The following is a 17,386-nucleotide window of genomic DNA, read 5'->3' as shown; positions in this document are numbered from 1 at the left end:
CAGCGTTAGTATATCTGGATTATAAAAAGGTTTGGACAAGTTCCTGGAGGAAAGTCCGTAATCTGCTATTGAGATAGACATGGGGAAGCCACTGCTTGACCTAACATCAATATGGAATGTTGCTACTATTTGGGTTTCTGCCAGGTGCTTGTGACCTGGATTGGCCACTATTGGAAACAGGATACTGGGCTAGATGGACCATTGGTGTAACCCAGTATGGTTATTCTTATGTTCTTATGAAACTGAACTATGGATTCCAGGAATCAGGTCAGCATAATGATTAGAAATTACCCTTTTGCATCCAGGAGTATCTTGCCCTACATAAATATTTATCTCCGCTGCTAGCAGAACAGTTTCCTGCTCTCTGCAACATGCAGCTCTCAGTTTGAGTTACACAATACAGAACTTCAGCGCTAGTCTTGGCATCTCAAGTCTTGCGAGACGTTCTCCAAGTTTGAATTTTCCTTTTATCTATCTTCTTGCCATCCAGCCCCTTCTAAGCACATTTGTGCACCCTTATCCTTTCCTCTCCACAATTCTGGCTTTTCTGCTGACTGGGATTCTAATAGTTAGGGCCTCAGGCAATTCTTGAGAGCAGAAAACTGAGTGGTGACTGTACACATGTTCATCTTAGAAATCAACTGTTCTGCAGAAGAGATGTGAAGGATTCCCTAAATATCATTGAATGCTTTATGGGTTTTTTTTTGTTGTTGTTGTAATGAATGAATAAATAAATCTCAGCATACAGAAAAGGAAGATCCAGGTTTGTTCAACTCCTTTAATGCTCGTTTTTGTCTTACCTAAAGAAGAGAGATATAATCTACCGTATAGAAATGAGTACTAGTAGTACTTATGAAGAACCACTTTTGGTTAGACTGGACCCTTAAATTCTATTCCCAATCCTCACAGGCTGCCCACAGGCCAGATTTTCAGGATATTCCTATTGAATATACAAGACAGAGATGGTAGTAAAGGGCATGCAAATTTTTCTCATACCTATTCATCAGGATTGGTGGCTCTCAAGGGCTGGGAGTGAAGATCAAGTGACTAGACAACTGAGAACCCCTGTTTTCAAATCCTATTTCTTTCACTGCCATTTCTTCTGATCTTGGGCAAGTCACATTATTTCCCATTGCCTCAGGCACCAACTTGCTATCATCATTACAACCCTTCTCTTTCGGGTGCAACTGAGGCCCACTGTACATTTCCTTTCTTTGCCTGTTGCATCATGTGCACCTTTAACTATGGCTAACTTTTTTTAAGTGGCTCAGCTTCAGCCATCATTCTGAAATAGCACTGACCACATGACAAGACGCTGCTTGCAAAGGAGAAGGCAGGGAGAGTCAGGTAGGTGCTAGATTTTTTCCTTTTTATTTAATAAACTCTCATTCCCGGTAAAATCCAAAGTTGGAATCCCACAATCCTTGAGAAAAGTAATTAACTGCCCCGCTTTCAAAACACATTTCTATGCTGGTTCAGTGTTCTCACTACAAATTATCAGACTGGAGCTTCTGCTGCCATTGCAGCCAAGTCTAACAGAACATGATCCATTCAAAAACAGACTGTATGGAAAAAGCAAGGTCCATATTTCCTAAAGGTTCCCACATTTTTAGCTGCCATAAGTGATGATATACATGTATATGGGGATGCAGGTTTATTGGGAGAAGAGGTTTCTCAGAGAATGACTGATGTCAAAGCATCCACAGGACAAAAAGCAGGTGCTTGCACAAAGACTGATCTTTCCTTACAAACGTATTCAGACTGGTCTTGTCGATACATTTCCTAGTAATAAAGACATAGCAAGTTCTTATTGCTCTGTTGGACAGTTCAGCTCCTCAAATATGTCATCTAAAACCTGCCAGAGGCAGTTTTCCAAGGGAAAGTCATTGTCCACCAAGTTTACCAGGTAGTAATTGTCATGAATATACTGAATAATCATACGCGATGGAGACTCTTCCTCGTACAGTTTTGCCCACTGCTCAATCCACAATGCAAATGCTTCATCCTGCAAGGGAACAAACATAGCAAAAACCTTACAGCAGGCAGTGAAAATCTAGTGTGGAACTGTTATAGGGAACATCAGCCACTAATACTAATGATATGTGCCAGGTAGAAGGAAACAACAACATCTGAGGTGTACACAAGACAAAACTCAGAATAAGCTCTCATGCTTATTCTGACTTCACCATGCAGACAACAGAACAAATCAAGATAACCTGTTGTATTCCCTTACGGTTGGTAGTTCTACTGGTCATCTCCAAAATGCAAAAACATCACCAGGGCTGGCCCTATTACTGAGCAACTGTTTTACATACATGGCTCTGCTTTTCAGCTCCACCTTTCAGTTCGTGAGTTATACAAATGAGGCCTGACTATGAATCTCTACATATGGCGCAGCATCCTTCACATCCCTGAAGGGCTGCCCCTGTATGTGTCAGGTCACGTTTAAAATTTATTCCTGGGGGAATGCTGAGCAAAAACGTTAAAAATTCTGCAATGTTCTGTGGCGTAGTTGTCAGAAACAACACAATGTAATCCCTATCTTTACATAATTATTCATTTAAGATGAAATACAGCAAAAAAAAAAAAAAAAAAATTACTCAAGCAGATTTTTAAAATTTATATGTAGAATTCCTCCAGGAATACTTTAAAATATATTAGAAGGCCTTGTACCTCCTCAAAACTTGAAACAACCTTTTCTCTCTCAAGTCTGTTCCTTTCCAGGTCTACCTGTCTTCAGGCTTGGCTCACAAGCTCTATTTCCATCTTCCTCCTCACGCTCAATGCACTAATTCACTCTTCCCCTTCTTCCTCACACTTAATTCCCCACGCTCCTTCCAGCTCTCAACTTCCTTCCAAAGCTTCCTCTCTTTACACACACTGTTTTTCCCACCTCTTCCATCCTCAAGGATCAACTGCTGCCTCCCTCTTCTTCCCAACCCCAGTGCCAGTATCTCCTGATCATGGAGGTCTCTGGTATCATCACTTCCATACCCACAGCCATTCTGCATTGAACCTTGTGAGAATTAAACCTTTACCTTCCAATACATGAAGCTCACAGGATCTACCACAGTGGGCTGGATGATCTCTCTTCCAGGGAAAATGCCCCATGTTACTGCATTTGGCTGCAAGTCAGGAGCATTTGTGATGTTTTTACCCTGTGGGGACATATGAAGTTCAATTTAAAAAGTGTGCATAAGATTTATCATCATGAAAATGAGATGTGTAGTGTCCACAACTCCTTCCCTGGGTAACCAACAACACTTCAGCCTCCAATTATATCATACGTACATGCACGTTCACAATTTGATAATTAACACGTGGCCCGTACTTCTTCAGAATTTTAAGTAGAGCAGACACATTCTCGCTTGCTGTAAAAAATTCTAGGTATGCCTGTAAATGTCAGGAAGGAAAAGAGAACAATAATTTTAGTTTACAGGCATTAAAAAGTAGCACACTCTCACTGATAACCTAAACCTGATCCTGGAGGCACCATATCTGCAATGAATATTCACAAGATATATCTGCATGCAGTGCAAGCAGTTCATGCAAATCTCTCTCATGAATATTTATTGTGGATATCCTGAAAAACTGACTGGTTGGGATGCCTCCAGGACCACACTTGGGAACCACTGACCTAAACAAAGAGTAAGACACTCCCAGGAGATGGTAAAAGACAAAGCGAAGAGAACGGACACTGGATATGGTGAGATGCGTTTACCTTTTGGAAGACATAGCCCCCACTGGGACCCCAGCCCACAACAGGGTCAGCAGAAGGCCTGCCATTTATGTTTGGCTGTGAGTTAATAGTCAAGATTCCTCGTCTGTTCACTTTCTGCAGCTCATCTTTCATGAGGTTGGTTTCGGGGGCCAGTGGATCATCGTTCCATGGCAGACAGGTGACCTGTTGAATTTTAAAAGGCAGCTAAAAAGAGACCATCATAATACTGCACATTCCAGCCATACTATTAATCCTTATGTATCTCTGCCTACATTTATCATCCGATTTCAGCGAATCATGTCCCAATGGGAAGCCCCTGAGCTGTAGATGTGTAAAGTTCTTCATATTGATACTGAATTCAACACAGAAATGTTATTTTTCTTGCTTCCTGATAATCTATTTTTGTCTACCAAGGTTACAGCTAGCAGATATCAGTTATAATGGTTTAATCAGAGGCTATAACACCAGCAATAACGTCAATGTACACATCTTTTGATTGCTGTTACTTTCCACATTGATTTTCGACTAGTCCCTAAATTATCTATTACTGCTTTATAAATGGAGATGTTGGGAAAGCTTTACCTATCGCTGAAAACTGAATTATTTTCAGACTGTATGGTATCTTCTATTGTACCCATGTAAGAATAATTCAAAGTTGACAGTGTGCATGTGCTTCCAGACTACTACATTGATTTCTTTATTTTCAGATGAAAAAGGGTCAGGTGACATCTGAGTTATGTAAAAGAGGATGGCAGAAAAAGACTCAGCTGTTCATCCAGATTGCCCAGTTATGGCTGTCTGCATTGTAACAGATATACTGCAGCTCCCAGCTGCAGTGCATGATTGCTTGTAATAATCCATTCCTTAGCCAAGACAGTTTGTCATCTTTCTTCTTTGTACCCCATTAGGTTGATGAACATGCATGACCTCCTGTTTAGTTTGTCCTCCTCAACCTCCTCCTTTCCCATGTGCATCCACAAAGCTTTGTCATAATCTAGTCACCAGCAGTAGCACAGACAATGCATGACCTTCCAGTCTCCAAAAACTCAGTACCTTTCTGGATGGTCCATCATCACTAATTAGGCTGTTGCATTGATCCAGCCAACAATAAAAGCACACAGCCTGCTAGACAGACCCAGCTACAAGAGTACCTATATTTGTGCTAAGACTTCTAGTTATTATTTTACTTGCATCCTGCCTGCCAGACAAACACAGCTGCTACTTCAATCATAAGTGTCTGGTTCACAAGAGTTAGGGAAGCTTTGCCTCCTCCAAATCTGGTGGGCAGGATCAAGCCATAGATGTCAAAATGGGGACCACCACCAAACTTCCCTTCAGTTTCAGCCCCATGTCAGCCTCCAGCCCCAGTATCTTACTCATCTTCCAGCCCTATTGTCAGCATCTCCCGCAGAGTGGCAGGAGCTTATTTAGTCCTGTCATTCTGTCTTGGAGAGGAGGAGCAGCTTAACTTTTACTTCAGTGGCCCAAGAACCAGGGGAACTGGATTCAATTCCCACTGCAGCTCCTTGTAACTCCATTGCACCCCAGATACAAAATAAATACTTGTAAACAATATGTAAACTGAAGTATATTCTTTTCTTTTCTGCCTATCTTATGCTTTTCTGGCTGCCAGTACTGCAGCTGTCAAAATCTGAGATCAAGTACTTCTTTCTGATTTCAACTACAAAGCTGGCAGCCACTGTGCAGGAGATTTAGAAATGCTGGGCAGGTAGGAGAAGAGGTCCGATGCTGGCAGGTGGTGGAGGTGGCAGAATGGAGTTTGGAGCTCACACAGGAGCTAGTTAATACTCATGCAGTCCCACACTGAAATACACACACACACCCACTTGCTCACTGAAACATGCATTTTAACAACTTGTTTGAATTCTGCTACTGTTTTTGTCTCTACCACCTCCTTCAGGAAGGTATTCTAGGCATCCACTCTTTACACAAAAAATAATCTGACACTATTCCTGAGTCTATTCCTTGGAGCTTCATATTATCACTCCTCGTTCAGGTTTTCCATTGAAAAGGCTTTCTTCTTAAGCATTATTCAATTTTAGATATTTAAGTCTTTATTATATCCCCTCTCGTCCTCTCTTTACAGCGTATACATATTTAGTTTCTTGAGCCTCCTATGACTTCTGATGAAGCCCTCACACCATTCTGATATATACATACACACACAAACTCACTGAGTTGATTGCAAGAAGGCATATTTTTGTGGTACTTGAGTGCAGATGAGTAAATATGCAAAATCAGCTCCTACACAAAGTTCCCTACTGTCAATAAGGTTGCTACATCGACCCACCCCAGTCCCTGTATATCTTCATTTTTGATGAGTTGGTCCACCACTCATACACTTTTCTAGTATCTCCAATCATCACCATTACACAGTAATCATGCAAGTCTCTTATTGGTGGCCCACCAAAGAAATGGGGCCCTGTCCCTGTTGAATATCTATTCCCCCTCCAGAATGCATACACATTTCACATCCTGCTATACAGTGCCTCAATACTGGGAAGCTTGGTTGTCTTCAGGCCTACGCAATTTCACATCTGAGGGCCATTGAACTACAGACAAGCAATTTATGTAGCACCCATACTTCAGAGGAAAAAACCTTAGAGTCCTTTTGAATTGTGACCCCTGCAATTCCCACAGTGATCAGCAAATTTTGACCACAGCTTTCATACTCCTGGGCATTCCCATCAAATATGTATAAAGGTTCCTTCTTGCCCACAGCTTCGCCAACATTTATTGGCCACCGACTTATAGATTTTATGCAATTTCACAGGCATCACATACTACCTACAGAGAACCTTATAAACAGTTTTTACCATATTAGTCAATTTAGCCACTCCTCTCACAGCTCAAAGGAAAAATTAGGTCTTACCTGAATTTTCTTTCCATTAGTTCATCCCACTATTCCAGAACTTGTGGGATAGTTGTTTCTATCAACCAGCAGGTGGAGATAGAGAACTGAAAACTACTGAGACATATCTCTCTTTACATCCAATTCAGCTCCTCAGTATTTACGTAGACAAGCAGTAAGGAGAGACTCAGAATATACAACAATCTTAAATAACTTGCTAACCTTATACTAAACAGACGAGCAAACATGTGTGGACCTCTCTCATCTCTGGACAACCTGCAGAGCACTGTTTCCCAACATATGGTATGTGTATCCCAAGGGGTATGCGGTAAGTGGCTCCCGACAAAAAAAAGTGACCCCCTGGAAAAAAAAACCCAAACAAATGCTGATTGGCTCCCTCTTGGCCCCTCCTCCCAGCACAGAAGTTGAGAGGGAGCAGACGCAGAAGCTGCAGAGGGCTGCCAGATAGTAATTGACCAAAGTCAGGGACTCCCATCCCCCTATCTTTCTTATGGAGGCAGCCAATTTTTCCTGTCATCCTATATGGACACCTTTCCCAATTGAAACCGAGATCGCTCTTTGGAGTCTCTTCAAATCTTTTTCAGGTATGAGGGCTCGGCAAGATTTTAGAGTGATTTACTTATGTATTTATTTACTTACATCATTTATAGCCCACTTATTAACTAAAGATAAATATAGCATGAAAGGGTAACCATTTTATTACAAGTTATGCAACTCATACAGGACAGGTCTATCCTAGACCTTCTCTCAAGATCTTTAGATATTTCTACATAAAGAGATGGAATATTCAAAGAACACAATTGTGACTTATCAGCAGACAGCTACATCCCCAAAATGACATTTTCAAAGTGTTAAATTAAGAATTTCAGACTTAGAAATGTTTACTTTAAAACCAGAAAAGTTTGATCACCACTGGAGGATTGTATGCAGATAGCTTAAGAAACGATATTGTCAGCAAATAGACTAATTTCATAATTCCTCCACTCCAACTGTAAATCCCTTCACTATCTTATTAGCGCTAATTTTTGCTGCCAGAGGCTCCAATATAAATAATGGAAAGAGAGGGTAGACTTGTCTGGTCCCTCTTCCCAGAGAAAAAGCCTCAGAGTAACTACCGTTAATCTAGGCCCTCTTTTTTTTTTTTTTTTAAGAGGATTTATACATTGCATGCACCCAAGTCATAAAATGCAGGCATAATCCAAACTTCTCCAACATCCACAACATATAATCCCACTCCACTCAGTCATATGCCTTTTCAGTGTCCACAGAGAGGAAAAGGAGAGGACGGCCTCAGCCACCCTTCCGCATCCCCCAAATCAGATTTTCATAAAACCTACCTGGTCATAACAAAACAGTTTGGCTACAAATATATTTCGTCTTGTAGTCAATATCTTTTCAAAGAGTTTTAAACATCAATATTTAGCAATGATATGAGCCTGTAGAAACCACAGAGGGAAGGCTCTTTTTAGCAAGTTTGTGTATCACAGCAATCCTAGCTATGTCCCTTGCTGCTGCCAAACCACATCCCTAAGCCCCGTCCAGTACACCTCTGAATAACCCCAATGATAATGAAGTAATCAGTGCTGCAAGTGCTTTATTATTATGTACCTTGGACAAAAGCCCATTCAAGCCCAGAGGTTGCTTGGTTTTATGAGATTTAATGGCTATAAGGAGCTCATCCTCAGTAATTTCCACCTTCAACATCCCCCCGTCTTCTTCACTGACCTTTGGGAGGACTAGACTTCCCAGGTGGTCCCTCACATACTCCTCTACCCCTTGCACACATGAAGTGTAAAGTTTCCAAACTGAATCCTAATTGCCTATGAAATAAACTGTTTCCTTCCCCATCATTGAAGGCTACCACTCTATCACAGGCCACCTAGCATCTTATTTGCTTTATTCCCCATTAGAAGTATTGTTTCCAGAGGACTGTTGTTTTGAATATGGTGGCTGGTGCATCACATTTTAACAGCTAGCCACCTAGTTTTGGCTTCATCTTGGAAGCAGCAGGATATCCCTGGACTTTCTAAGGTTCATATACAAGTAAATCATGTCTACTAGATGTCTACAAACTTACAGCATGCCAATTTTGCAAGATCTGGGAGGACTATATTGAGTGGCTTTACAGGACTTCTGGCGCTACCCGAGTGCTAAACTCACTCATCCCCAATTCCAGCAAAGTTGAAAAATGGCATAAGCACCAACCTTGATTCCTTTGATTGGCTTGGGGAGGGAGAGGGGAACTCATTGACAGAATTTTCATGATGTGACAATGCCACGTACTAAAGAGTTACAGTATATGTTATATGCTATTGTATTGCGGGATTTTGTTTCTAAAACTTAAAAAAGCAGCAGCATTATTTTCAATTTTCTCAGACTGAAATTAAACATCCTTCCACAAGACGTGCTCTCAGTTTGTCCCTCATTGCTGCCAGCTTCCCCTGGATGTCCCATCTCTCTTATTCTGCACTATGTTGACATAGCCTTATAGTCCACTTTTTTTTCTTCCTGGAGGCCCACATTAGTAACTTCCTCCTGATTACCGCATTTAGCCATTGTAGAGCGTTCTCAGGGTCACCTCCCACATATCATTATGCTGCACATATTCCTTGATATCCCCCCTGTACTTGAGAAAACACTTCTGCATCAACTAAAAAAAAGTCAGACTTTGTATGTTTTGTGCAAAACATCCCAAATCCGAACAAGAAATAAGCTTATTTTCAAAAAAAGCAGAAGTCTATATATATTTTTTTGTAATACTGTTTTGAACAAGGGTTTGTACTTTGGACCTTTTTTTTTGTCCATTTTCGAAGTGCAAAACATAGAAAATCAAGACATTGGGATGTAGGAGGGGCCAGCATTTTCAGTAGACTGGTCTCCCAGACATCCCTTTGCTCCCTTATCTTGTCCCCTGAGCCCTCCAAAACCCACCTATATGTGGGTACAATAAGGTTTTGGCATCTTTGGGAGGGGTCACAGTTTCCACTACAAGTGTGACAGATAGAGGAAGATAGGGATCTGAGTTCCCCACTCCATAGCGCACTGCACCAACCACTACACTACTCCATGGATCTGCATGCTGCTCTAACAGACCTGGCTATATCATCTGAGGCTGCTGAAGTTTCAGTCCCAGACGTTTTGATTTTGTTCCATTATAGCTGTAAAATGTCCATGTGTAAGAAATGCCCTAAACCTGCCCCTGACATACCCCCTTGTGATCTGGACGCATTGCAGACAAATTGCACAGAAAAGCACCTGCAAAATAGGTTTTGACAATACCAATTTGGACGTTTTGAGAAGAAAAATGTCCAAATAGTGCTTTATGATGCTTTTTAGATGTTTTTCTCTCTCGAAAATGAGCCCCAAAGCCCTCCAAATGTCAACCAGCCCTATGATCTTAAGCAAATTCTGGAGACAGGCCCTATCCCCAGATCTACAGTCCACCCTTGAGTACTATCTAATTTTGGCACTGGGGTGATACTAAAATCAAACCCCAAACTTAACTGGGAGCCAACCATAATAACTAATTTTTCCGCCACTTTTTTTTTTTTGTTTGAAATGCCTCTGGGGATAGTGCTGGGCAGACTTAAAGGGTGTGTGCCAGAGCTGGTGGTGGGAGGCGGGACTGGTAGTTGGGAGGCGAGGATAGTGCTGGGCAGACTTATATGGTCTGTGCCAGAGCTGGTGGTTGGGAGGCAGGGTTGGTGGTTGGGAGGCGGGGATAGGGCTGGCCAGACTTATATGGTCTGTGCACTGAAGAGGACAGTACAAATAAAAAAGTAGCACATATGAATTTATCTTCTTGGGCAGACTGGATGGACCGTGCAGGTCTTTTTCTGCCGTCATCTACTATGCTTACTATGTTAACACCTTTTGACTTATCCACTGGGGTAACACTTATGTCAAAGCCTGCTGCCCTAAGGGACCACAAAGCCTATTCCATTGTTTTTTTGTTGTTGTTTGGGGTTCTTTTTTTTTTTTTACACATTTATATGAGTTTCCCCCTGAATTGTGACTATAAGACAGAATGGAAATGACCAGCAGCACTAGGTATTTTTTCTTTCAGTTTCTTTGTTCTCTCTCAAATCTCATTACTTTCAAATGGTGATGACTGCTAGATCAGTGAAAAATTTCCACCTTGTGTGAATTCGACATGAAAAGGTCCATTCACCCTTGCTTGCTTTGCCACTTAATCTTAAGTAGTTGTAGTAGTACTAGTACTATTAATCATTTCTATAGTGCTACTAGACATATGCAGCACTGTAAAAGTATAGTTAGGATAACACACAACTATATCTCTTGATTTGTTCAACCTCTGTGGCCCCAGTGCACAATAGGCATGCTCTAAGTTCATCACCCGGGCCACCCTCTTGCATCATGACCGCTCTTGAGATGTGTGTGGCAATATCAAAAGTTATGGTATTAAGGAGCCTGGAGACACCATGAAATCTGCAATTATTTTTTCACTCTCTATTCTCAAGGTCTTTCTTCTTGTCAGCAAACTCCACATTAGCCTTAGCCAGATCAGCAAATCTACCTTCTAGAACTGCTATGGTTCCCACCAGCTCCTTTAAGATCCCCTCTACCTCCTCTACATGCTACCTGACCTCAGCAATATGGAATTAGTACCTGACCTTCAGGTCAGCTAACATAGCTGTGTTCAGGTCAGAAATTATCACCAAACCACCACCGGATCTCCTCACGCTATCACTGGTTCGCTGGCAGTTCCTTCTGGGGAGATCTCACAGCTCTCTGCATCAGTTTGCGTGGTGAGCCTTTTTGCCATAATCATACTTTTCTGGACATTACTGAGAACTCCCTGAGTAGGCAAACTTCTGCTTTTCTGTGACTTTCATCTCATGGACATTTATAATGTTTTGTCCACTCTCTGACTCCTAGCTCATGTCAGTGTTTTTTTTGTTTTTTTACCCCTTACTATGAAGTATCTAGTACTATTTAGATCATCTCTGGGCTACATGAAGCACACAAATTATACTGTCATCCTGGGGTGAGACATCCCTTCCTCTTTTCCCCTGGTCTTCTACCCTTCTTTGGGCTAGTCAGCTCCCCACTGGCCTGCTGTGCCATCACCAGTGCAGATTTTTTCTGGTTTTGTGCCATATGGGTTGAGGGTCTCCGCAGCCCTAACTTTTCATTTTCAAAATGTAATTTTTATTGCATTTCTTGTCACACACAAAACCAACACATTCCACAGCTTACTATAAGCACCTTGTCAGCCATCAGTGGTCCATCTCCAATCACTTCTTTGATGAATACTGAAGTCTTTCGTATAGCATTTATGGATTTCTCTTTTTCATAAGGAAAAAAAACAATCCCCCCCCCCACCCCCACTTCCTTGCTAACACGTTCCCTGGAGTGGATGGATACATTTTCTGCAACCTCACTAAGTGAGGTAACATCTTAGCAACAAAGGAATCTTATTTTTATTGTGTTTGGATGCCACTTTATATTTTTCATTTCATTTATTATGTTATTTGTGCACACAGTAATTTTATGGACACCACTTTGAGTAAGAAGAAAAAGGTATATTAAGTCCAAATAAATAAAAGCATACAATCTTAGTCCCACTGCCGCCCTTTTTCCTTTTACTGACATAACTGAAGTAGTACAGCAAGGTCACAAGTTTGTTTTCAGATGTCTTCTTCTATTCATAATTAACAGATCCAGTACCACCCATCAGAAATCCTAAACCAGATCTTTATCCAGGTCTTCCACTGGTGTCAAAGATCTGTACACTGGGGAAGATGGGAATGTCACCTTCCTTTTCTAAGATGGCACTTCTACAACATCTCTTCCTGTACCTATGGCCCCAAATTTATGTTACTTTCCTCTCCCTTTTCTACCATTCCTGTATAGGATACAGACCAATATGGCCATTTCCTATTCATGAGGCTAGGGGTCACAAATGCTTATTAACTGGTTCATTAAAATGTGAAAATGCAAAGAATCCATTTTCCCCCAGGATCAATGGTTCTCATGGAACTAATTTTTTTAATTTGGTTTTTTTTTTTCTGGTGAAGAGATTCATTCTTCCTTCAGAATTCTTACTAGGTGTCTCCAAGGGACCCAGCCTGCATGTGTTTCCTGTTCCTCACAGCAGCACTTACTTTATACCCATTGCGATTTGGCTCTCCAGAGATGTAATGGGTAAACACCTCAAAAACACTTTCTTCACTCATCAGCTCCTCGCCCCACATCTTCAGGAGCACCTCCCGGGGAGACTTGCTTTTCAGGTAAAAAAGATAATAATCCTTCAACTCCCCAAATGCTGGAGAAGAAGAATTACCCCTGGATATATGTACAAAGAGAAAATGTTAATATTTTCATATCAAAAGCTCTATTTTACAAACATAATTCATAAAATGCATCTGCACTGTGCAAATAACTAGCAATAAATCAAACTGAGTTTAAGAAACAAAGTTAAAACTAAGGGCCCTGTTTACTAAGCCAATGTATAGGCACACTAGCATTTTTAGCACGCACTAAAAATTAGTGCATGCTAATGTTAGAGACACTCATGTATTCCTATGGGTGTCTCTAGCATTAGCACATGCTAAGCTAGGGAACCTTAGTAAACAGGGCCCTTGTAAAACTTTGAAGGGTGATTATCAAAGCAATTTACTCGTGCAGACTAAAGTCTAAAAACTGCCCTCACTCAATGCAGACAGATCTATGTAGTGTTCCATACCATGTGTACCTTAGCTGAACTGAGGGTAGGGTATACAGTGGAGTTGGAAAAGGATACACAAAAATTTAAAGATCCAATCTGCCTGCAGAAAAAGCAGATACAATCTCTTTTGGGTCCTTTGTATCTGTACATAAATTTTCAAAAGAAAAATAGGTGGATACACTTATTTTGAAAATTAGGTACAAGGTCTGTGGGTACTTTGTATTGAAGTGGGCTGCTGAAGATTACCAAGGCAGCGATTTTCTGCAGCGCTATAGCAGAGTGTTTGCTGCGCGGGAGCTTTTTTGTATCCATGCAGCTTGTCGGCATCTATTCCATTATCTGAAATACTTGGATTTTGTGACCTTTGCAAGACCAAAACACAGACTTTTGTTGAGTCTAATCAATAAAATACTGACTTGCCACCCCACTCTTGAAGGCTTCTTGTACTTTTTGGGGGTTTGTTGCTCCTTTGTGTGTGCTTTGGATTCCCTCTACTACAGCTTCTGCTGAAAATTACCCCCATTATGCAGCTTTATAAAATAGAATTTGTATCATCGTCATTTATTTTTTTAAATACTTATTTATGAAAATTGAGAGCTACACTAACCAGTGTACAAATAGGTTTTAAAAAACCTTCAGCATCTAGATCAAAAGCGCGTCATTATCACCCCTATGTTTTTACATCAAGTGTCACAACTACAGTGGGGGAAATAAGTATTTGATCCCTTGCTGATTTTGTAAGTTTGCCCACTGACAAAGACATGAGCAGCCCATAATTGAAGGGTAGGTTATTGGTAACAGTGAGAGATAGCACATCACAAATTAAATCCGGAAAATCACATTGTGGAAAGTATATGAATTTATTTGCATTCTGCAGAGGGAAATAAGTATTTGATCCCCCACCAACCAGTAAGAGATCTGGCCCCTACAGACCAGGTAGATGCTCCAAATCAACTCGTTACCTGCATGACAGACAGCTGTCGGCAATGGTCACCTGTATGAAAGACACCTGTCCACAGACTCAGTGAATCAGTCAGACTCTAACCTCTACAAAATGGCCAAGAGCAAGGAGCTGTCTAAGGATGTCAGGGACAAGATCATACACCTGCACAAGGCTGGAATGGGCTACAAAACCATCAGTAAGACGCTGGGCGAGAAGGAGACAACTGTTGGTGCCATAGTAAGAAAATGGAAGAAGTACAAAATGACTGTCAATCGACAAAGATCTGGGGCTCCACGCAAAATCTCACCTCGTGGGGTATCCTTGATCATGAGGAAGGTTAGAAATCAGCCTACAACTACAAGGGGGGAACTTGTCAATGATCTCAAGGCAGCTGGGACCACTGTCACCACGAAAACCATTGGTAACACATTACGACATAACGGATTGCAATCCTGCAGTGCCCGCAAGGTCCCCCTGCTCCGGAAGGCACATGTGACGGCCCGTCTGAAGTTTGCCAGTGAACACCTGGATGATGCCGAGAGTGATTGGGAGAAGGTGCTGTGGTCAGATGAGACAAAAATTGAGCTCTTTGGCATGAACTCAACTCGCCGTGTTTGGAGGAAGAGAAATGCTGCCTATGACCCAAAGAACACCGTCCCCACTGTCAAGCATGGAGGTGGAAATGTTATGTTTTGGGGGTGTTTCTCTGCTAAGGGCACAGGACTACTTCACCGCATCAATGGGAGAATGGATGGGCCCATGTACCGTACAATTCTGAGTGACAACCTCCTTCCCTCCGCCAGGGCCTTAAAAATGGGTCGTGGCTGGGTCTTCCAGCACGACAATGACCCAAAACATACAGCCAAGGCAACAAAGGAGTGGCTCAGGAAGAAGCACATTAGGGTCATGGAGTGGCCTAGCCAGTCACCAGACCTTAATCCCATTGAAAACTTATGGAGGGAGCTGAAGATGTGAGTTGCCAAGCGACAGCCCAGAACTCTTAATGATTTAGAGATGATCTGCAAAGAGGAGTGGACCAAAATTCCTCCTGACATGTGTGCAAACCTCATCATCAACTACAGAAGACGTCTGACCGCTGTGCTTGCCAACAAGGGTTTTGCCACCAAGTATTAGGTCTTGTTTGCCAGAGGGATTAAATACTTATTTCCCTCTGCAGAATGCAAATAAATTCATATACTTTCCACAATGTGATTTTCCGGATTTAATTTGTGATGTGCTATCTCTCACTGTTACCAATAACCTACCCTTCAATTATGGGCTGCTCATGTCTTTGTCAGTGGGCAAACTTACAAAATCAGCAAGGGATCAAATACTTATTTCCCCCACTGTATATCCCAATTTTTATGTTTCAACACTTTTTTTATTGATGACATCCGAAAATCACAGACAATTCAATATTGCAGAAACAGTCATTGCAATAGTAATCCAACACATTGCTCAACAGATATCTATCATCAATATTTTATATATAAGTCCATCCTTAACCCCCAACTTCCCACCCCCTGTTGATATCCCCCCTAAGCATCTAAACGGCCTCGATGCTATGATTCCCCAGGGGCCTGGACTCTGATAGCCCCCCCAGGATCCAATTGTGTTTCAACTCTTTAATGCTCAAAAGCCACACAAACACCTCCATATTTCACATTTCGTCTGAACACACCCTAATTCCCATCCCACAAATACCAGCTAGGGCTACTGCCCTCAAACTTTTATCTGTATTATCCCTTTACCTCTTCCCCACCCTCCCTTCCAATCCCCTACTTTGCCAGCTTACAATATATTCTGCAGCATACATAGAGATAAGATAGTCCAAGAGGAGAAGAAAGGCATCTCACATAGTATTGCTTGGGCTTGGCCACACCATCAGCTTTCTATTTGCCTCCTCACAGCCACCCTCTCTCCCCTAGCATTGTGAGGGGCAAGAAATATCTTATGAGTGAGCTGGTTGTTATTCCTACCTATAATATGCAGTGTACCTTTCCCCTCGTACTCCTCCCCCTTAACCCCCACATACAACCTCCCCCCAACCCCTCCACTGACTATATCCCAATTTTTAAAAATTTGTTTCTGTATCTTTAAAAACTCTAAATAGCTCAAAAGTACAAACTTACAGAGAGCTTCAACAGAATCTCTCCAACAAATTCCAAATTGCCACCAAACTTTCTTCAGCAACAGCAGTCACACTGTTCAATACTCCAATCCCCAGCTCAATCAAATGCCATAGCCATATCCAGCTCCAGTTCAACCAGTTTCACCCTCCTCAGGCTATAGTATGCTGTGACAGCTGAATGAGTGCTGTCAGAGGCTGGAATATTAAATCTCACCACACTGATCCCTGAGGAGTTACTGTTGTTATCTTTAGGTTGTTTTAGGTTTTCCTCATTACTCACACTAAAAGGATAGAGTTCAGCCAAGGATCTACCCACTCTGTTTCAGTACTGTATCACTCAGTCATAAAGAACCTGTATGGCTAGATGTAAAGAAAAATACTGTGAGGGCTTTCTACTGCCTTCTAGGATGGGATCCCTAAAGAGGATTTCCTGAACAGGAATAAATGCTATTCCTAAAATGTTTGAGTATTTAGTAATCACAGATGGAAGCTCTTCCCTTTGAAAGAGACAACCTACTGTAGGATCATCCCTTTCCCCCACAACTTTACAGGAGGTTTTTTTTAATTTGTTACATTTGTATTCCACATTTTCCCACCTATTTGCGGGCTCAATATGGCTTACATAATACCGTAAGGCGTTCGCCAATTCTGGTAAAGAACAAATACAAAGTGATGTTATGTTGACCAGTAATTACTTTTTTAACTGTGTGCACATTGATCAGCTGATTCTGCAGTTCGGTTTCATATGCCGTTGCTGGCCACAGTTGGGTGAGGTCTTTTTCCTCCTTGCTGAAAGAATGGGTGTGCTACTACATTGATTCACAGTATTTTTTGTGGTTTTTCCACATTATTTTATTTAGTGAATCCGATCTGTGGGTATTTTTTACTTTCAATATTATCTTTAACATACCATTCCTCCTCCCTTTCTTCCTACTCTGTCTTTCCTGAACACATTATAGCCAGGTATAACTATATCCCAGACATGGTTCTCTGTGAACCATTGTCTC

At 41.6% G+C, this 17,386-nt stretch overlaps 1 protein-coding gene across 1 annotated transcript in view; it reads right to left on the bottom strand.

Moving 5' to 3' along the window:
- Positions 1-1,343: 1,343 nt before the first annotated feature.
- Positions 1,344-17,386, bottom strand: part of MTHFR (methylenetetrahydrofolate reductase) — a 46,397-nt gene continuing 30,354 nt past the window's right edge. The window contains exons 8-12 of the mRNA XM_030186106.1: positions 12,743-12,923; positions 3,722-3,904; positions 3,292-3,393; positions 3,039-3,158; positions 1,344-2,005 (exon numbers count right to left, since the gene is read on the bottom strand). Of these exons, the coding sequence (XP_030041966.1) occupies positions 1,808-2,005; positions 3,039-3,158; positions 3,292-3,393; positions 3,722-3,904; positions 12,743-12,923 (784 nt within the window). The 3' untranslated portion in view covers positions 1,344-1,807. The remainder of the gene's footprint in view (positions 2,006-3,038; positions 3,159-3,291; positions 3,394-3,721; positions 3,905-12,742; positions 12,924-17,386) is intronic.

The sequence above is a fragment of the Microcaecilia unicolor genome, chromosome 13, assembly GCF_901765095.1.
Source record: "Microcaecilia unicolor chromosome 13, aMicUni1.1, whole genome shotgun sequence".
Lineage (NCBI taxonomy): Eukaryota > Metazoa > Chordata > Amphibia > Gymnophiona > Siphonopidae > Microcaecilia > Microcaecilia unicolor.
The sequence above is the reverse complement of the archived record's forward strand: the minus strand, read 5'-3'. Positions and strand labels throughout refer to the sequence as shown.